A 22213-nucleotide genomic window follows, 5' to 3' on the forward strand; every position below is an offset into this window, starting at 1 on the left:
CCCGTGCCTCAATACTGAGGGTATGGAGGAAAAGGCAGTCAGTCAGTGTCTAAAAGTGGCGCATGCAAGAGACGCTCGGGGAAGATGTAGCTGGACCTCTCAGGTAAGAATACATATTGGTGTCCTGGAACCCTTCATTATTTGGAGTCTCTAGGCTCCAGCTTTTAGGAGTAGGAAGGGAGGGCATGGGTTTGGTAACAATTCAGATCAGTACAAACCCCAGGAAAAACTGAAACAGCCTTGAGTTTGCCTTCTCATGTCCCTGTCCGGAATTTTTTTCAGCCTTCTCTAGCAAGCTTGGGCCCTATTGCTCCCTTATTTAGCAAGGCAGTGGCCAAAATCTTGTCATAAGATTATATTCTCCTCCTCCCCACAAATCACTGTGTTATAAAAGAGCAGTTGATTCTAATGCCCAGGAGAAGATGCTATCTCTTACTATCTTCTCTAAGGGGTTCCTTTGGGGAATGCGGTCTACAGAAATATCCCACAAGTCTTCTGACCAGGGAGCCCAGGATATTTATTAGCATGTTTCTTTTCTTAGAGAAGCCCTCCTCTTGGAAGATATGGAAGCTTCAAATGATCACTTTCTCAGCAGAAACCCATAGCTAAAGATTCTAGGCTGTGGGACAGTCAGTCAGGCTAGCATGGAAGTTTTGGGTAGCCTGGTATCACTCTGATCACAAATACTGCTTTTTCTTCCACTCTGGTAAAACTTCAGAGACCTCAGCTGCCTATGAATGGAACAAGCATTGATTCTACTTAGCACGGATCTCTAAGACAATACTTAGTCCTTTAGAATATTCATAGTGGAAGCAAACCTTTCTTATCTCTATCTGCCCAATACACATATAGTATAGACAACTTCTTTCTAAAACCTAGTGTGTTCTTACTCTCTGGTTGCTGCAATTTTCCCAACTTGTCCTATCCTTTATAGATAGCATTGTATTAAATACTTTTCAAATGTTGGCAGAGTAGACGTGTTCCACCTTGTTGGGGGCATTTGAATATGAGGGGGGTGTTGTTTTGTTAAAAATTGGAGCCAATACTGACATTTAGTAGGTGGTGGCAAGAGATGCAAAATGTCTTGCATTATTTACACAGGATAGACCCGCATAAGAAAGAAACGTCTTTCCAAAGTGCCAGTGTAACAGTCATTGAGAAATTTACAAAGTTCTTCCCTTCTCACCACCCTCTCCAATCAAGGTTTATCTCTTTTATGTCCCCTTCCTTCAGGTGTCCATTCTTGCTAAGTTTGCTAAATTAATCAAATGTTATGATGTTAGGGACTGGTGGTAGTTTATTTTGTATTTTCCAAAGAAAACAATTTAAGCAGAGACCTTTCCATGCCTTCACCCCAGAAAAGCTATTTAAGTGGTAGGTATTTCAGACAAATGGCAGGCTTAAAATGGAGTCGTCTGTGGGCATAAAAGTCTTCCTTTTGGTGTTACATCTCTTCTATGTGTGATCCCAGCCCCCTTAGTACAATCCAGAGAAAATTCTGGATTTGAGACCATCACTACCTTACCCTTACCCCCCTTCTATGGCTTACCCCTTTATGAAAAGTGTAGGAAAGTGAAAACTGGAAGGGAAAAAGTGGGTGGTTTGCTGTGGGTTTCTATGCTCTCCACATTTCCAAAAAGAACCCACAAAATTAGCTCTGGAAGCTCAATGCGTGTATTAGCTGCAACTCAAATTCAAATAGAAAGCAGACTGAATTCTTTCAACCCTCTTGTTGACACTCCAGCCCCTACTTAAAGAGCAGTGTTACAAAGCTGAGAAAAAACACTTTTTGGGTAAATCTAGCTCCTAGCTGCATGGCCTCATGTGAATATAAACTAAGAACAGTAGGAGGGAAAAGGCTGTTTTTGCAGCTGACAGATATTGAAGGTGTCATGTGATGAACCTGTTTAGCATGGGAAGAAGCATTGACGAATAGCAGCAATTGGCAGAAGAAGGGTCAGGCTGGTGTAAGTGATGGAATGGCCCCAAAAGGGGAAGGTTGCCTGGGAATCATCTTTCTCGCCTAACTCAGGACTATAAGTGCCATTTCAATATATTCAGTGGGAATCAGAACAGGTCTGACTATAAATTTAGAGATCTGGGGAAAATCACTTCCTCAAGGGGTCTCACTGTCTTTTTTTTTTCTATAAAAGAAGAGGATGAATCCAAGGCTGTAATCTGGAGGATTCTGGGCCTGATTTGGCCAGTGGATGCATGTTGGTTGGCCAGCCCAATATTTTGTTTGTTTCCACACTTTGAAAGCCTTGTTTGTATTGGAACTGCAGCTCACGATAGTCCCTACTATTCTCTGTGATCTTACCACTGTCCACCAGCCCCTCCCAGCCATTTTCCATATTTCTCATATCTATCTGGCTCCTTAAAGCTCCTCAACCTTAAAAACCATGACTAAGTGCTCTCTCAGGGGTCTTATAACAAATTTGCTATTATGATTCCACATTCAGCTTCTAACATCACCAATAGACAGGCAGAGAGGACCCTGGGGGGAAAGTAGGGAAGTCTGCCATAAACACAACCACAAAGGGCAAGTGGGCATAAAATTAACAGGCACCACTTAAGGGAAAACTTGGATGGATTTTCTTAAAGCAAACTCTTTCCCCATCACCCCTCCCCACCAAGGATGCAGCTTGTTGAACATCCATGACTTTTCCTGGACCTCAATTGCTTTGATCTCTAAAATGACCATATATTTTCTTTGAAAAGTGTACAAGCCTCACAGGATCATGGCCAGGCCTTGATCATTGTTCAGCTTTGATTTTTTAAGAGTTATTCTTTTGTGGAAAATGGAGTCAAATTGCAGTCCTTTCTGCATGATTAGGTAAGCAGTTTCTGGAAAACATTTTATTTTATTTTTCTTTATAAGGGCATCGTGACAGCATGGACTTCCCCTATCAGAAAACCCCTGTAACTATGTATCTGGCAACTGGCTAGCCCTGGGGACTATCTTTCTCACATAATACCCTGAGGCCAAGGCCTTTCCCTTTTAAATTTTCATTGCTCTCTCTCCTTACCCTATCCTATCTCTGACACCTTTTGGTATTATTTGTGGGAGGGCAAAATTCAAGAGACAGTGTAAGGAGGTAGGTTAGAAGGTTTGATGAAGGTCTTTTTCATAATTCAGGGCCCCATGACTTACTTGATCATTTCTCCTTGATTCATGTCCAAGTGTGAGAATTTTACAAGGACTGCAACTTGATTTCATTTTCCACAAAAGAATGAAATCAAGTCCTTCTTTGCATGTCCTATTCTAGACCTAAAACTCACTCTTTTGGTTCCTAATCTCTGCAGAAACAAGGTCCTATCACCTAGATTCTCTGGAACTGACTGTGTGTCATAGGCAAAACTGATGTAATATTTCGTTGTGATGTCTTCAAACCCTAGTATAAAACAGGCTGCCCTACACCCAGTCTTCCTGGGAGCAGGGGGATTGGCTAGATGTTGACATTGTAAAGGGCTGCCTTGAACTGCAGGCTATGTTCCAGGTTAGAGTCCACAGGATCTCAAATCGTTGATTATAAAGTAAATAAGCCCAATGCTAGCAGGTGACATGGAAACCTGGATATCTTGGGTGTCAACTTAAATGAAGGGAATAGACCTTTGATGAGTTGAACTTCTTCCCGGCCCACTTGAATACCTAAACACTGGCTTTCTGGTTTGTCAGTCAAACAAGACCCCTCTGGGGCAAAAGTCTGTGACTTCAGTAGATGTGAATAGATGAATTGAATTATAAGTGACTTATTTCAGGCAAGAAAGAAAGCTATTGTAGTTGATGTTGGAGAACTGGAAGAGAGAGGCAAGTTGTTACCTCTTTAAATATGTTTTTTCCTTTAAATTTTCCCTCAGAATTTGCCTTTCTGCCATATATATATATATATATATATATATATATATATATATATATATATATATATATATATATGCATGCTTTCTGCATGAAGGGCAATGCTTTTGGATTTATCTAGGCAGTATTTTTCAGGTAACTGGTTACCTTCCTGCTCTCATTAGCCTATTAAGGTAAGGAGCACTTTGAACAAGGACGAAAAGAACTGAGTTCTACAGCTGTCCCAATTGTTCTCTGTGCTTCAGTTTCTTCTATAATGTGAGGAGAATGAACTAAATGATGAAACATAAGGCTCTTCAAGTAGATCTTATGAAAATATTAATTAGTTCTGCTGGAGTAGGGCAGTACCACTTTGTTGAATAATAAGCAGCAATCATTTCAATTACACGCATTTGTATGAAACTAATAAAGTATGTACATAGATTGTGTATATTATGAAGAAAACTCAGGGGTCTGTGATTTCAAAGCTTCAGGCATTCATGTCCCATCTCTATGATTTTTGTCATATTTGTGTACACAAGCAGTATTATTTAATGTAGTTAATGTTGTTTTAAGATTTGGTTTCTTAGAATTCTAAAAATATCTCTTTAAATCTCACCCTAAGCAATAATATTCACAAAAATCACAGATTGGATGTGCTAGATATGTTTCTTTCTAGTAAGTTTTCATTTATATACCACTTAATATTACCCTACGTGCTTGTGCTCAGGGAATACATATCATTCTTTGGAGTATATTGCTCTGGTTCCTCATTCAAATGTGGAAACTAAAGGTTGGAAAGATTAATAATTTTGTTTCTTATCACAAAGCAGGTTGCCATGGAGGCAAGACCAGAGGCCACCTCCCCTGACGTGTCACAGTCGGAGGCAGAGCTGCTCCCATAGTTGCCATTATGTTCTAAATACCCATGTTCTTAAATAGAGATGGGGCTAGAATCCAGATCTCTCTTACGTTTACTAAATTATAATAATAAAAATCTTTGTGGCTTTGGATGAGTTATTTAATTTCTCTGGGTTTGAATGTCATTATTGAAATAATTCCCACTTTGCTTCCTGCCACATGAGGAGAAAGGTAGTAGCTCCATTGACTAAGCGCTGTCTAAGCCCTTTTCCAGGGTATTTTGTTCCATCCTTATACCACCATTATGAGGAGATGGGACCAGATGATTTATCAGGGACCTGTCTGCTCTAAAATGTCGTTCTAACAGGATGGATCCAAGTTAACTTTCTGAAAGGCGTATGAGTGTGTGAAGTGAACAGGAATATTCTTTCAGAGAAACCAAATATTTCAGATAGTCTCACTGAGTAAAGTCAAATTTTAAAAAGTGTATAAAATGTAAAGGGTATTGGGGAGAGAGTGATGGTTTTTGATTTCCCATCAGGCAGTTGTGTCCTATATAATGAGTTTCCTCCAAGTAGATTGATCCAGGTGAGCATCTTGGTCTCCTAACCTGAACGTAAGGGTTGAATTCTGTCAGCACCAGCTATCTAACTGTCTCTGTAAGACAGGCATACCTCCCTGTCCTGATGACATCACAAAACTACTTTGAACACAAGTAAGATAATGGTTGTACAAAGCTGTGAGAAAGCTAAAGTGCCCCACTGAATTGAAAAACCTTTGCCAAAAGGACCTGTTGCCTGCTGGTGGTGGGGGGTGGGGAAGTGTTGCTGCTTATCAAAGAAGGTAACCTTGGATAGAATGAGCTCCCAGGTAGTTAATCTTAGCCCTGGACACGCTCCAGTTCTCATTTCTCTCATTTTTCTGCCCTAGATTTACTATTCTGAAGGTGGACAGGCTGCATCCATCGGACAATTTAAAGATCGAATTAGAGTGTCCAACGAGCCAGATAACGCATCCATTACTATTTCAAATATGCAACCAGCGGATAGTGGCACCTACACCTGCGATGTTAACAACCCTCCAGATTTTGAAGGCAACAATCAAGGCATTCTCATAGTCAGTGTGTTAGGTATGGACAATTTTTTATGATTTTTCTTGGAGCAATTTAGGACATTGAACGAGCCAAGGCATGGATTATGCTGCTAATTAAGTCCCAGGAATAAATATCCTCCCAGCTCCCTTGATTATCAGGGAACTAGAGACACATTCTCCAACCCAACCCACAGAGCAACAGTGAGGAATTACTTATAAAACATGTTGAAACAATTGCCAAACTAAAAGGACTGCCAAAATGACAGACAGCAGTAGATGATCCAACCTCCAGGGATCCCTGTCTCTGAAGGATTAAATGAGAACAGCTAGGACAATGCACAGTTCCACTAAATGATCATTAGTAATTCTTTCCCAGAGGACCACCAATTACAGCCCATCCTACCTGGTTGAGACAACTGCCAACTTACGACCTCTTTTAAGCTAGCCACACTTTCCACCATTAAGTCATTCTTTTGAGTAAGAGTAGGAGGGTTCCTTTTTTTAAAATGTTAACATTATTTGGATTGTTTTTCTAGATTCTACATATAAGTGAAATCGTATGATATTTGTATCTCTCCATCTAACTTATTTCCTTTAGAATAATACTCTTTAGGTCTATCTATGTTGATACAAATGGAAAGATCACACTCTTTTTTTTTTTATTGTTGAGTAACGTTCCATTATGTATATATACACCACATCTTTTTTTACCCATTTATCTATTGATGGACCAAAACAAGGACAGACTCATAGGTACAGAGAACAAACCCTTGGTTGTTAGAGAAGAGAGGGTGAGTGGGTGAAAAAGGTGAACGGGGAACAAAATTCCAGTTATAAAATGAGTAAGCCATAGATATATAGTGTACAGCACAGGGAACATAATAAATAATACTGTAATAACTTGGCCTGGTGACAGATAGATGGTTACTACACTTAATGTGGTGATCACATCATGATATATATCAAGTCACTACTTTGTACACCTGAAACTATTATACTATTGTATACTAACTATATTTTAATAAAATTTTGAAAGTTAACACTATTTGGAAAAAAGACCACATGTAAGCCAGAGTTGATAATGAATTTATTTATACACAAATGTGCATTTTTTTACATTGGGCATATTATACCCATTCTTCAAATGAATTTAGAGTGGCTCATTTATGCAGTATTTATTGAGTATCTACTTTGTGCAAGGAGCCATAAGGTTACAGTATTGGAGGCATGGTTATTGATCTTGAGAAAGTAACAATTTTGGAGATTTCTAGTGCTCCTTTCAACCTCTGTTTGAGAGGACAATGTCAGTTTTGCTCCCGTCGTTCAGCCTAGCAGGTCTTATGTGCAGGCCTTCAGAAGTATTGAAAGTAGGCATGAAAGGGCTGTAAACTCTCACCAAGTAACCAGTTGAATTAAGGGTCTTCAACTTCGAAGTAACCCCAAATGGAGCTGATCTAGTTATTTCTTCTCAAGCTGTTATCCATCACAGGAAAGGAGGAACTAGATAAAACCAGTGACTTAATAATTGAGTAGCTTGGGAAACAGCAATTGGTAACAAGGTGAACACCTCGTAGAAATGTCCACAGTTGTCTGAGCTTGCCACTCAGTTAATGCCAAAAATTCACCATGTATTTACTGTAAAGTTTGCTACTGTATCAACCCACCTGGGAAAGAGAGAAAGGTAATCAAGATTTTATTTTTAAGAGCAGCATAGTTCAATCACATTTTTATTTTTCTGAGCCCTGGTGCTAAGCATTGGGGTACAGGGGAAGACAAGAGAAGTATACACAAGCCCTTACCAGGAAGAGCTGATGTTCCAGTATGGAAGACTAGTCATTTACATGGGAACTAAATGGTCTGTTATAGATTCTAGCACATCAGGCTGTGAGCTAGAAGACCTAGGTTATAGCTCTTACTTGGTTTCTGGGTGGCCTCAGTCAGTTCACCCTGCTCTGGCCATTTTGAGATGGAGTTGTAACTCCTGCTTATCTTTACAAGTTTACTATGAGGATCAAATGACATACTATCAATGTTCAAAGAATCTGAAGGGTTAGTTCTCCAACGGTTTTCTATTGCTCCCTGACTCTAGGTTGTTTTTCTGACAAGAAACAACTTAAAGAAGCCAAACTTTTTTTTTTTAATCTCTGAGCTTGGAAATAGTCCTGAGACTATTATAGTTATACAGAAAGTTTAACAGTCTTAAATTTAAAGTTCAGAGAATTCTTTTTTTTTTCCTTTTTTTTTAATTAAGTGAGAGGCAGGGAGGCACAGACAGACTCCTGCATGCACTCTGACCTGGATCTACCCAGCAAGCCCCTTACCAGGCAATGGTATGCCTGTCTGGGCTGCTGCTCTGTTGCTTGGCAACTGAGATATTTTAGTCCTTGAGGGGAGGCCATGGAGCCATCCTCAGGGCCTAGGGCCAACTTTGCTTGAACCATTTGAGCCATGGCTGTGGGAGGGGAGGAGGTGGGGAAGGGCTGGAGAAGCAGATGATCGCTTCTCCTATGTGCCCTGACTAGGAATTGAACTGAGGACTTCCATATGCCTGGCCAAAGTTCTATCCCTGAGCCAACCAGCCACGGTCTCAGAGAATTCTAAATCAACTCCTGTAAGTATCTGAGGGTCATTTGTTCTTCATGTTGTTCTTTCCCATGAGTCTTTGATTAGGTTGTTTCTGCAATGACTGTGTCATGACTTTTCCTTAAGCATCTAGGATCTAGGCATGTTAAGAGGCAGAAAGGTCTTCGGATTTCCTTGTTTGTTTGAGAACTTTCAAAAATTCTATTTCTATTAATTGGGCTAAGAACAAAAACATTCTAAAAGTTAATGCTTTTGGAAATTTTGAGACTGCTAATTTTCTCTAAAAATTGCAGAGGCTGTTTATAGTTCTCAAATTCCATTGTATATGAGTGCCTGTTCTGCTTACCTTGACTGAGGGGTGGGGCATGGTGAGGGCAGGTGGGCAAGGGAGGCCAGTAGTGGGAAGAAGTGCTGATATTTCCTTAAAGATCACTCATCCTAGCAATGCATCTTTCAGAGACATTTTATTACCTAGTGATGGACATTAATTGATCACATGCATTTACTTATTCAGGTATCAATTCATTTGACAAACTCTGAACACATGTCCAGTTACTATGCTAGGCAATGGAGATGGAAATATGTAAAATATAGGGTTCAAACCCTCCAAAATTTCAGAATCTAGTGATGGAGGTAGATATATAACATAAAAACAGTGAAGGTAGGAAAGGAGAGTTTGGAGACACAGGGGAATGGGCTAAAAGCTGTATAGGGGAACTGAAAAAGGCTTGCTGGAGAAAGTAACTTTTGCACTGAATGTTGAAGAATGTACAGGACTGTGTGAGGAAGCCTGACCAGGCAGTGGTTCAGTGGATAAAGCATTGGCCTGCGATGTAGAGGACCCCCAAGGTTACTGGCTTGAGTGTGGGATCATAGACGTGACCCCATGGTCGCTTGCTTGAGCCCAAGGTCGCTCGCTGGTCACTCGTTCTGATGTACCCCGCCCCGAGTCAAGGCACATATGAGAAAACAATCAATGAACATTGAAGGTGCCCCAACGAAGAACTGATGCTTCTCATCTCTCTCCCTTCCTGTCTGTTTGTCCCTATCTGTCCCTCTCTCTGTCTCTGTCCCTGTCTGTCTGTCTCTCTCTCTCTCTCACTAAAAAAAAAAAAAAAAGACTGTGTGAGGTAGAAAAGGGGCTGAGGTGCCAGGACACAATTTAAGTGAAGGAAACAGCTTGTGAAAAAGCTGAGGTGGTTTAGATGATCATTTATTTGGGAGATTTCCATTAGATATGACAGCCTTGGAAAATGAATCACTAAAAAATACCCAGCAGAAGTTTGAATAATTATTTTGTATGCATTTGGAATGAACATCATCTTCCTTCAGCAATTTGGTATGTAAAAAGAAAATGATGAATTTAGAGAAGGTTTGAGAACACACTGAAACACATTTATTTTCCGAGGCTAGCCTCTTCCTCTCACCCCAATTATTTTGAAAATGATAAAGTTAACTGGTAGATCAATGGCTTTGGCAGTAAACATCTAAGTTCTACTGGGGACTTTAACTAGGTGAATTGTGAATTCAATCCTGATGCAGTGGTTTTAGAAAGTATATAGGTTTGGGATATGGTTCAAAAATGATTCACTAATGTTTTCTTAATAAAAAATAATAAAGGGGGAAAAATGTGTTCAGCAGATAAATAAGTAAAATGCCTCTGGCTTTGATTCTGGGCTCAAGAAATAAATACAAGTCATTCAGGGTTTTTTCCATCATTTAGTTCAAGTCCTGGTGTCTGATTCTGTGATAAAACACCTCATTTAATTTTCTGTTCAAATTGCTCTATTCTGCTGTAAAGGCTATAAAACCACCATGTTTAAAAAATGCAGCATCTAAATCTAGTGACAGTTGCAATGGACTTCTGGTTAAATGGTGTTGTGTAGGTTATGGCAAATCCAATGAGTTGTCTCCATTTGAGACAATCAGTGCAAAGGAAGAGAAAATAACGAGGTACATAGAAAACTACTTATTTTAATTAAAAGATACCTGTTTAAAAGATAGGGATGGTGAAGTGTTTTAAAGTGTTACAGCTATATCCATCTGTTTTCCTGCTCATGTGTAGAGTGGGTTAGAATCTAAGATGGGAAGATTAACTTTAGTAGCAAGCTATAAAATGGGGCAGTAGAAATTAGTCCTGCCGTGGCCAACAGCAGTTCCACATGCAAGGCTCTATAGACATGATTTTTTTTTTTTTTAGTGTAAATACAATATATTTGGATTAGCCAGGGCTCACATAAGCTCTTGTTCACATTTTACAGATGAGTCAGCTGAGGTTTGGCTATGTTTGGTTACTTGCCTAAACACATCTAGGGTAAAGTTGTAGAGCCAGTATTCTGTGTGTGATCCAGAGCTCTGTTTTTAATTGCTAAGTTTCAAGTAAGAGCAGAGAGTTGGGATGTCTGGAGCACTTAATATCTGACTAGCCCAAGTTAAAGAACCTATGTCTTTGGAGGGTTTTAAATCCAAATTAAGATAAGGAAGGTAAGCCCTGGCCTGGTAGCTCAGTTGGTTAAAGCATTGTCTAGATATGCCAAGGTTGCAGGTTTGATTCCTGGTTAGGGCACATACAGAAATAGATCAATGTTTCTGTCTCTCTCCTTTTCCTCTGTCTCTAAAGTCAATAAATAAGTAAATATAAAGCAATGATCAACTGTTAAAAAAAAGATAAGGAAGTAAGTTGGAAAGTACCAACATTTGGATCCTTGTCTTTCTGTCAGACTAGGGTTAGAAAAAGCTGTGAGCAGTCAGATCAGTGAGAAGGCTCAGATTCTCAGTTTCCAGTAGGACATCTCCACTCAGGTGTTTTATGAGAAGCTAAAATTCAGTATAAACCAAACTGATCTCATCCTTGCCCCTTCCTCCTCCTCCCTCTTTCCCAGAAAACCTGTTCCTCCTCCTGTGTTCTTTCTCTCAGGGGATGATGGCAAGCTCATGTACCCAGCTGCTTATATCAGAAAGCTCATACTGACCCCACCGTCTTCCTCATGCCCCATATCCACTCAGTTACCAAGTCCTGTTGACTTGTTAGTACCTCTTTAATGTGTCTCTTCCTGTCCCTTGTTTCAAGCACCCCAAAGGTAGAGCAATACAGGTAAAATGTTAAAATGTCCATCACCCCTCCCCTACTTAAATTCCTTCTGTGGTCTTGTTCTCAGTATAAAATAGATGAAATACAAAGCCCTCCAAGCTATGGCCTCTTCTTTTTTTTCTTTTCTTTTTTTGTATTTTTCTGAAGCTGGAAATGGGGAGAGACAGTCAGACTCCCGCATGCGCCCGACCGGGATCCACCCGGCACGCCCACCAGGGGGCGATGCTCTGCCCCTCCAGGGTGTTGCTCTGCTGCGACCAGAGCCACTCCAGCGCCTGGGGCAGAGGCCAAGGAGCCATCTCCAGCGCCTGGGCCATCTTTGCTCCAATGGAGCCTTGGCTGCGGGAGGGGAAGAGAGAGACAGAGAGGAAGGAGGGGGGGTGGAGAAGCAAATGGTTGCTTCTCCCTATGTGCCCTGGCCGGGAATTGAACCCGGGTCCCCCGCACGCCAGGCCAACGCTCTACCACTGAGCCAACTGGCCAGGGCTATGGCCTCTTCTTTACCACTGCCCCTACCACACTTCAGAACTGTTGTCAGAATTACTTTTTTTTTTTTGTATTTTTCCGAAGCTGGAAACGGGGATAGACAATCAGACAGACTCCTGCATGCGCCCGACCAGGATCCACCCGGCACGCCCACCAGGGGGCGATGCTCTGCCCCTCTGGGGCGTTGCTCTGTTGCGACCAGAGCCACTCTAGCGCCTGGGGCAGAGGCCAAGGAGCAATCCCCAGTGCCCGGGCCATCTTTGCTCCAATGGAGCCTCGCTGTGGGAGGGGAAGAGAGAGACAGAGAGGAAGGAGGGGGGGGGGAGGGGTGGAGAAGCAGATGGGCGCTTCTCCTGTGTGCCCTGGCCGGGAATCGAACCCGGGACTTCTGCACGCCAGGCCGACGCTCTACCACTGAGCCAACCGGCCAGGGCCTCAGAATTACTTTTGAGTTCCTATTGCCTAGTCAAGTGCCAGGCACACAGAAGGCCCTAGAGTATTCACTTGTGGAGTGAAAAATGCATAAAGATTTCAACGTTCTTTAGCACCCCCCCCCCAACAAATGGCCTTCCTCTACCAATGAGTGATACAGGCAAGTTCAAACCTTCCAACCATTTTGTGCCACCCCAGAGGAATAAATGTCAAAAACGATTCTTAAAGAAAAAAAAGAAAAAGAAAAACATGGCATTAATACAACAAATTTTTTTGAAAAAGAAAAGTTAACTGGTGATCTAAAAGTATTTAAGTGTTATATTTTCCTTTAAAACTGTGTTTCAGGAGTATAAACTATGTTTCTAGTTGTTTAGTGTTTGCTTACAATTGGTTATTTTAATAAAGGCATGTTTTAAGACACAATGTGGAAATTCATGGTTATGAATCCAGAGAGGAGGCAGATGGAAGAGATGCTACTAGAATCTTAATAGTCTGGTGACTGAAAGGCCCTTGTATCTGTAGTTCTCTACTTCCACCTGGTGGTGCAAATAGAAAACTGTCAAAATAAGTTTTAAAGATTTTAAAAAAAAATATGGAGACATTCCACAAAATGAAAGTGAGGAAGTGACTGCAATTGTTACAGACTACCATTTATTTAAGAGGGTTTTTACTGTTTGTTATTGCTTTACAGTCAAACCATCTAAGCCCTTTTGCAGCATTCAAGGAACACCAGAAACTGGCCAACCTATATCTCTTTCTTGCCTCTCCACGCTTGGAACACCTTCCCCTCTGTACTACTGGTATAAACTTGAAGGAAGAGACATCATCCCAGTGAAAGAAAGTTTCAGTAAGTATAGCCCTTAGCACCCCCTGGCAAGGTATGATATGTGTGTGGTGGCTGACAGATTGTGTGTGTCTTTAGCTGTTCATCATTAGAGTTAAGTTTTCTATTTTTCTGGGAGGGGGATGTATGAAGAATGTCTATCTCCTAAAAAGATGATTGTGGTCTGGTCTCATGACCAACTTCTACAAGTCAAACCTGGTTTTGGCTCAGAGGTGGTGGGTATAGAGAAAATGGGATGGTCTCAGCTGGGCTACCTTTGGAAAAATCTGAAGGGGTCTAGTCAGACATTGGAAACATCAAGAAAGGGATGCCAATGTGACGAAGGAGATCGGCATTGAATAATCTGCTCATACATTGACATGATCTCTACCCATATAAGAGATTTTAAAAGTCTATTTTCTGGTTTTGACAGATCCAGCTACTGGGACTTTGGTTTTCAGAAATCTGTCCAGTTTTGAACAAGGTTATTACCAGTGTACTGCAATCAACATCCTTGGCAATAGCTCCTGTGAAATCGATCTAACTGTTTCACGTGAGTTGATCATATACCTTTAACAGTTTCTCCTTAAGTTAAGTATCCTGGGCCTGCCAACCAAATAAATTAATTGGCCCTGGTTAGTCCTTAATGCTTCTCTGAAGATTTTGGTGATTTATAGTTTAATAGGCTGAATTACGATCCTAATATCTAATGTTTACACAAAACTTAATGTGCCGCACACTGCCCTGAAGTATTCATAAAAATAAATTTGTTTAACCCTCACAAAATCTCTATCTAGAAAATATGAATTATAATAGTAATTATTGTTATATAAATAACAACAACCTCATTGATAGTACCAGGCTAAACTGTTTTTGTTGTGCTGTTGGTAAATCCAGGTGAAACTATAGCAATCTATGTCAAACATGGAGCTCACAAACTTTCCAGTTCTTAACTAATTTGTAATAAAAACACTTGAGGGCTCTGGCTAGTTTGCTCAGTGGTAGAGAGTCGGCCCGGCGGGTGGATGTGCTGAGTTTGATTCCTGGTCAGGGTTCACAGGGGAAGCAACCATCTGCTTTTCTCTCTCTCTCTCTCTCTCTCTCTCTCTCTCTCTCTCTCTCTCTCCCCCCCCCCTCCCACAGCCATGGCTCAATTGATTCAAGCACATTGGCCCCAGGGTAAGGATGGCTTTGTGGGCCCCCACCTCAGGTGTTAAAGAAAGCTTAGTTGTGAGCATGGCCCCAGATGGACAGAGAATCAGCCCCAGATGGGGGTCACTGGGTGGATCCCAGTTGGGGCACATGTGGGAGTCTGTCTCTCTGTATCTTCGCTCCCCTCACTTGGAAAAGAAGAAGAAGAAGAGGAAGAAAAAACACTTGCACCTACTGTCACAGTAGCTAATATTCGTGGGGCACAAATTATGCACCAGACACTCAGCCAGGTACTGTGAGCATTACCTAACTCAATCCTCTAACTACCCTGTCTATGAGGCACAGTATATTGTTAGCCTCATTTTACTGAAAGGAAATTAAGTTCTGGGAGGTAAGTGAGTTGCCCGAGGTCATCCAGTTAGTAACTGGTTATGCCAGGATGCCTCTAAACATCAACCTTCCAGTTCAGAGGTGGTTAGTTAGTAAGCATAGACTTGAGGGCCTAGAATTGGTATATTGGGCCAGTTAGGGGCACACTATCATAAGGGATATTTTGCCACACCTCTCAAAGATCATTTAACACTTAGGATCATGTTATTTAATCATTTTTTCTAACTTACTTTGAATCGTGGTTTTAATATATACAATTTACAGGTAGCCAGTTCCACTGGATCATTACTCTCCTATGAAGCTGAGCTTTCTTCCTTTTATTTGTCCTGATCTAAACATTTTCCAACACAAGGCTACACCTTCATTCTTATATCACTATCAGCTATTTTTAATGAGAGTGAAAAAACTTTAGCTTTTTGGTCTTTTTCGTGGTCCAGTTTTACCCCCAGTCCCTTGATTTGTTTATGTTTTTCTCTAGGTCTTTCCCAATTCCATTTACCTTTTCACAGATACAGTCATACTGAACATACAGAGATTCCTAGAATTTGTACTTGAGCCTCAATTCCTTTTGAATGCTCTTAGCAATGACGTTAGCATTTGGCTTCCTTCCTCCCTCCTTCCCTCCCTTCTTCCCTCCCTCTTTTCCTCCTTTCCTTCTTTCCTCCCTCCCTCCTTCCCTCCCTCCTTCCCTCCCTCTTTTCCTCCCTCCCTTCCTTCCTTCCTTCCTTCCTTCCTTCCTTCCTTCCTTCCTTCCTTCCTTCCTTCCTTCCTTCCTTCCTTCCTTCCTCTCACCCTTCCTTCCTTCCTTCCTTCCTTCCTTCCTTCCTTCCTTCCTTCCTTCCTTCCTTCCTTCCTTCCTTCCTCTCTCCCTCCCTCTCTCCCTCCCTTCCTCCCTCTCTCCCTTCCTTCTTTCCTTCCTCCCTTCTTTCTTTCCTTCTATCTTTCCTTCTTTTCTCCCTCCCTCCCTCCTTCCTTCCTTGCCTCCCTCCCTCCCTCCCTTCTTTCTCCCCTCCCTCCCTCCTTCCCTCCTCCCCTCCCTCCCTCCCTCTCCCTCCCTCCTTCCCTTCCTTCCTTCCTTCCTTCCTGCCTTCCTGCCTTCTTTCCTGCCTTCTTGTCTTCCTGCCTTCTCCCTGCCTTCTTCAAATATCCACTGAATATCTACTATATGCCAGGGACCTAGAACAGATATTAATAAAGTATGTCTTACAGTCAAGGAGCTCACAGTTTAGCTAGAGGCATGAACAAATGCTAAAACATGTTAAATGTTATAATAGAGGTCTGCACAGGGTCTATAGGACATCAAAGTACAAATAATTAATTATGCTTATAGAATCAGGGCCAGCTTTAACAATGAAGTGCTATTTGAGCTGGATCTTGAAGGAACTTGCAAAGTCTTTTTCTTTATCTATAAAATAGGGACAAAAGTGAAAGGAGGTTGAGGGGTGACAACAGATCAGGAGGGCATCCAGTCCATGCTGGGGGAGGAGAATGGAGGACTCCAGAAAGAATGCCTCTGAGGAAAATAAAAACAATATAAGAAACCTATATATTATCTGATGTGTTTGAATCTATTGAAAGTTCAATAGTTTTACTAGAAATTTTGGTTATTAGCAATAATATAAATTTTTAATCTCCAAATGAGGCAGTTATTAACCTCAGAAAAATATTTAAACGTTGTACAGGAGAGGCTCATAATAACACTATTTTCTGCAGCTGTGGACAGTATTTACATAGTCATAATACTGCAAACTTGGATTTAACTACAACTTGTGATATAACTATATAAGGAGAATGTAGTGGGGGGTGGGGGTAATAGTATAGGAGAATTAAATCTTCAAATTCCAGAGTAGGAAGTCAATGGAAAATGACCAAAATTGTAAAAGGCCAGACATATTAGAACAAGTATAGTAAAAACATGTGGACTAATTTCAGAAGATTAAAAAAAAAGAGTTTAAAGTGGTTTTCTCTAGTAAATGGGACTCAGAGATGGGAGGCTGGTAAGGTTCTTTGTTTTGTTTTGTTTTGTTAGATCTAGTAGAACTGTTTGACTTTCTAAACTAGGCACATGTATTTCTTTAATCATAAAACATTGAAAGAATAATCAGGCAATTCAACTAGCCTTTAGTCTCAAAATATAAGATGTCCATTTTTAGTTGAAGGGAGGTAGATGGGGATGAGCCCACCTGGAACCCAGACGTGGCCCCCTGGGGACAATGCCTTAGTGCTTTAAGGTCTGATGCTCAACTGAATCATCTCACACATTACATTTCTCCGTACACTGGTCTAATAAACCCATTTATGGAATGGGTGTATCTGCTTCCTGTGGCCAGAATGTGTGAGGCTCTGTGGTGAGCATGGAATCTGTGAGAGAGAATGATTTTAGAGACCTATTCTTTGGGAAAACCTGGTGAAATGTCCCTGCTTGTAACAGAGATCATTTCTCTAGTCACCAGAGTGCAGCTGCATGGTGTCTGTCTCTCTTCCTGACCAAGCAAATGCTCACTGAAGACTCACTTCTCTAAACTCCATTTTGACAGTGACGCCACCTCCCCCAAGTTGGCACATTTTTTTATGTGTGTAATTATGAACGGGTAAGCTACACAGTTGACCCAGCCATCTTTCTTCCCCCATGGTAAAGTTTTAGAGATTTCCATGCTCTCAAACTATAGAAGTCTCTTTCCCATTCTGTGAATGCCCAAAATATTACCCACTGGTCATACAAGCACATGTATAAAGCAGAGATAATGTGTCCCACCTTACTAACCAGCTTCTTGTATCTTCCAGATCCAGAAGTTGGAATCATTGTTGGGGCCTTTGTTGGTACCCTAGTGGGTGTTGTCATTATCACCTCTGCTGTGTGCTTCACAAGGAACAGAGTAAAGGCGAAAGGAAAGAAGAGAAATTCTAAAACTGTCATAGAACTTGAGTAAGACCTTCTTTTGTTGTCCTCACTTGAATAGAGATATTTCTCAGGCATACCTCAGTGAGCTTTTCCTAAGTACTCCATTTAGCGTAAGATATCAGGGTTATCTTTCAGCTTAATCTCAATGCTTTTATCAAAGAACCACGTTGGGTACCATTTACTGAGCACTCTGTGCCAGGCTGTTCTAAGCACTTTATATCAACTTATTTAACAACAATAACCCTTTTAAGTCTAAGAAAATGATTTAATGTATCATATTAGTTTACTTGTCCTTCTACCTATAGTCCTAAAATATAATTTTAAATATTTTTTGGAACAAAGGGCCCATGAAGGCAAAAATGTCTAAGGCCCACGGAAGTCAGAATGTGATAGCCCATGCTCTTGATCACTCTACTATTTCTTCATTAATGTAGATCACACTCATTCATTTGTTCATCCTCTATTTCTGTGCTTCCACAACTATGTATTGGGCCCCAACCAGGTGCCAAGTATTGTGCTAGATGAAGTGGAGGGTAGAGATGTACCTGCACCATGGATTGGCCCTCAAAGACCTTACTAGATACTTAGACACTTTTTACTTGAATATATTTTTCCACCTTTGGAACACCGGTTTTTCTCTCTTGAACTCTCACGATATTGTTAAGATATAACCTTTCTGCACCCAGGATGGAGATACGTGGTCTAACAGTCAGACAGAGTATCAGAAATCACAGAGGTTCTGATCGTACTGAAACCTAAGGTCACTGAAGCTACAGAGCCTGTGGCTCCACATAAAATGTCAAACCCTAACTTGGTCTTCCCTGGGCCTTCTTCTTTTGCAGACCAATGACAAAGAGAGGTACAGAGTTCGAGACAATGCCACCTGAAGATGTTATCCAACTAGAAGCGGCACAACCTTCCTTTCATGAGACTGCCCTCGACACCATCCTGGGGGCAGATCATGGGCCTATGTCCAGGTTTGAGCCTGACCTGGAGTCTGTCCAGGAGCCTGACCCAGAATATGAGGCTGACACGGTGTCTGAGCTTGAGCCCGAGACTGAGCCTGAGCCTGATCCTGAGCCTGAGCCCGAGCCCACGATTATATTTGAGCCCTTGTGTGATGAGCAAAAACGAAGGAATAAGTCATAGACTTGTTGCCTAAGTACAGTGTTTATCACTGAGGAACCCAATACTGGCAGTTAGATTTCAGTTGACCTGAAAAATCACCCACTACCTCCCTCCATTCTCACCAACCCTCTTCTAACAAGGTGCTTCTACCATCAATCCAAAATAAGCAGATCTAGATAACTACTACTAAATAAATACAAGGGTTCCTGCATTATAAGTAAAGAGTACTTACAAATTTACTAACTCATAAGCATTACTAATGACAAACCAAGTGATTTCTAATTAAGTTTAAAGTGTTTTTGTAACAACAACTATGTAGTAGTTCAGAAAATCTTATTTCTTTATTTTTAGCTACTCTTTGTTACATCCCACATGCATACATGACAAGGTGGCTTTAATTGGATTCAATATTATTTCTAGGATTAGTTCAGGGCTCCCATTTTCACATTGACCACTAAGAAAATAATCCACCACCACCTTGTCACAGATTGGGAGAAAATATTTAAAAATTCCAGAGGAGTCTATGTCAAGGGTCCATATTGATTGGCACATAGCATTTAAAATGTCTTAGAATTTATATTTACCATATTAGATTTCCAAAGGAACCACCCTGCTATTCCATATCTGAGGATAGCATTATTTTAAAATAACCTGATTTTTAAATGCAAGGTAATGTACAAGCAAACAATTCCAAATACAATTTTCCTTCAATGAATACAAAATATTGTATTATAAGTGATGTACTGTTTAGCTTTGAATGAGCTATTTTGTTATCACTGTGTCTCATGATACCTACTTTGAAAGAGCCAGACTAGGAAACTGTTCTAAATGAACACTTACAATCAATTTTAGATAATGTGAACTAATTACTCAGTCTGTTTTACTCTTGGGCTATTCCACATTAATAAAGAGATATCATTCTTGTATGTTAAATAGTAACTAAAATGTATAGATATCACCTCTTCTTCACCTGTTAAAAAACTCTTCCATTGATCATATTTCACCCACATCCCACTTTGAAGAAATTTATGGGTAGACTTTTTCAATTGTGTGATGAATCAGGTTTTAAATCTTATTTTAAGGTACAATAAATAATATTCAATAAAATCTTAGTTTAATGATCCTAAGGTAAATCTTTTATAGGCAACTTTATTGACATTTGCTTTATATAAAATAAAAGGCATTTATTTCAAGTGTACAGTTTGATGAGTTTTGATGTATGTATACACCCATGAAACCACAACAATCTACAGTATTTCCATCACCCCAAACATTTCCTATGCCCCTTTGTGCAGTCACACCAACACGTGGACCTAGAGAACAACTGATTTGTTTTCCATCATTTACAGATTAGCTTTCACTTTTCTTGACCTTCATATAAATGAGATCATACAGTATGAAATTTTTGTGTCTGACTTCCTTCTAAGGAGAATCCTTTTTAAATGAAGTAATGAATCTCTCTAACTTATCACATCTAGACTTCTGCATAGAGGACTTTCTTAAACTGTAGAGCCCTTTCTGTATAGATCCTACCTATACACTAACTGAGGTCAAGTCTTTGTAGGTTTTGGGGTAGATTGATATTGAAATTCAGATTACACTTGTTCGGAGCCATGGAGAGAAGAGATAGCAAGCTTTAACTTATATATTTTCTTTGATGTGTGTGTTAACTTAGGTAATCACATAACTTCCTGGAGTATCTATAATTATATTCAGGCTAAATCTATTATGATATATGGTATCTTATGGGCATAGGAAGCAAAATGATGGTTTTAATGATGACCTAAAATTTACAGATTAAAAACTAAATACCAGCAGTGTAAAGATCTGAACTATCAGAATGCCAAAGTAGCTGGAATTCATTTTTCCTTTCCACTTTTATGACAAAGGCAAGTCACAAGAGATTGATCTATATAATAATCAACAACTAGCCCTGGCCGGTTGGCTCAGTGGTAGAGTGTCGGCCTGGTGTGCAGGAGTCCCAGGTTCGATTCCCGGCCAGGGCACACTGGAGAGGTGCCCATCTGCTTCACCCCTCCCCCTCTCCTTCCTCTCTGTCTCTCTCTTCCCCTCCCGCAGCCAGGGCTCCATTGGAGCAAAGTTGGCCCGGGTGCTGAGGATGGCTGTATAGCCTCTGCCTCAGGCACTAGAATGGCTCCGGTTGCAACAGAGTGACGCCCCAGATGGGCAGAGCATCACCCCTTGGTGGGCATGCTGGGTGGATCCCGGTCAGGCACATGCGGGAGTCTGTCTGACTGCCTCCCCATTTCCAACTTCAGAAAAATACAAAAAAAAAGACCCAACTACACCCCCAAATTTCTGATGGATCAATGCTAAACAGGATGGAAGGCACTCTTGATGGTCTTATAGAACTCCATCTTTATTATCACTATTCTGTTCAAAATACTGAGGAGTTGGATCAGTGGTTTTTAATCTTTTTTGAGGCATGGATCACCATGAGAATTGGTGAACATCTCCAGACCCCTCTCCATAGAGAAATTCTTATACACACAAAGTGTCATGTACAGTTTTAGATAAATTACAGACAGCCTGAATCCAAGATTAGGAACCAGTGACTTTGATAAAAAGATGGAAGCACACAATATATTTGTGGATGACCTACTCCTAGGGAGAATGGCTACTATACTGTATGACGGAATCATTACAAAACAATAGCCTGGAAACTGAGCTGAAAATAACATAATGAATTTGACAAGACTGGAGAGAGAGGTCTACATTTAAAATAGAGAGTACATGTTGCCCAAGCAGAAACCCTACCTGGGCAAGGTTGGAAAGTAGGTAAGGTTAATCTGAAATGGTATTTTTGGATCTCTCCTTTCAGTGCCCTTCCTGGCTTTCTGGCGTCTTATTTTCCAAACATCCAGGATTCTCATGTTTCCATTAGCTCAGTGATGCACTCTGCTCTGCATCCCTCAGGCAGGATTCATTGCTCAGGACCCTTGCCACCCTTTCAAAAGGTTATCTGTCCTTGTCCCGTGAACATGATCTTTTATCACCCAGTGATGTCATTCAGGCTGATAAGTACACAGGTCTCTTAGGAGTAAGAGACTCTGGAACACAGATAATTCCTTAATCCAAAGAATCTAAATGGTGGGACATCGAGGACTGGAACAGTCCAGAGGGGAGTTATTTGTGGAAAAAAGAGACTTCTCAGCCCCTCCCAAATCAAACTACATGGGTTACCATCAACTTCACCATAAAGCCACTTTCCTAAATCTTCTTTTATTATATACCTAATACACCATATATTTACATTTGCAATGAATCCTGAGACCCTATTACATATGGGATAATATTTTCACTAAAACTTACTTGGGCAGGAAAATGAACTTATGTTAAAGAGCTTTTAAATAAGCAAACAAAATATTTCTGCTTACCAGTGGCTTAGAAAATAAGTAATGGAATAGGTCATAG

At 40.7% G+C, this 22213-nt stretch overlaps 1 protein-coding gene across 1 annotated transcript in view; it reads left to right on the plus strand.

Moving 5' to 3' along the window:
• The window catches only part of VSIG1 (V-set and immunoglobulin domain containing 1), a 34901-nt gene extending 14965 nt beyond the window's left edge, over positions 1-19936 (plus strand). Inside the window, exons 3-7 of the mRNA XM_066356623.1 lie at positions 5630-5828; positions 13075-13230; positions 13640-13759; positions 17533-17674; positions 18493-19936. Of these exons, the coding sequence (XP_066212720.1) occupies positions 5630-5828; positions 13075-13230; positions 13640-13759; positions 17533-17674; positions 18493-18799 (924 nt within the window). The 3' untranslated portion in view covers positions 18800-19936. The remainder of the gene's footprint in view (positions 1-5629; positions 5829-13074; positions 13231-13639; positions 13760-17532; positions 17675-18492) is intronic.
• Positions 19937-22213: the final 2277 nt, after the last annotated feature.

The sequence above is a fragment of the Saccopteryx leptura genome, chromosome X (genome assembly GCF_036850995.1).
Source record: "Saccopteryx leptura isolate mSacLep1 chromosome X, mSacLep1_pri_phased_curated, whole genome shotgun sequence".
Taxonomy (NCBI): domain Eukaryota; kingdom Metazoa; phylum Chordata; class Mammalia; order Chiroptera; family Emballonuridae; genus Saccopteryx; species Saccopteryx leptura.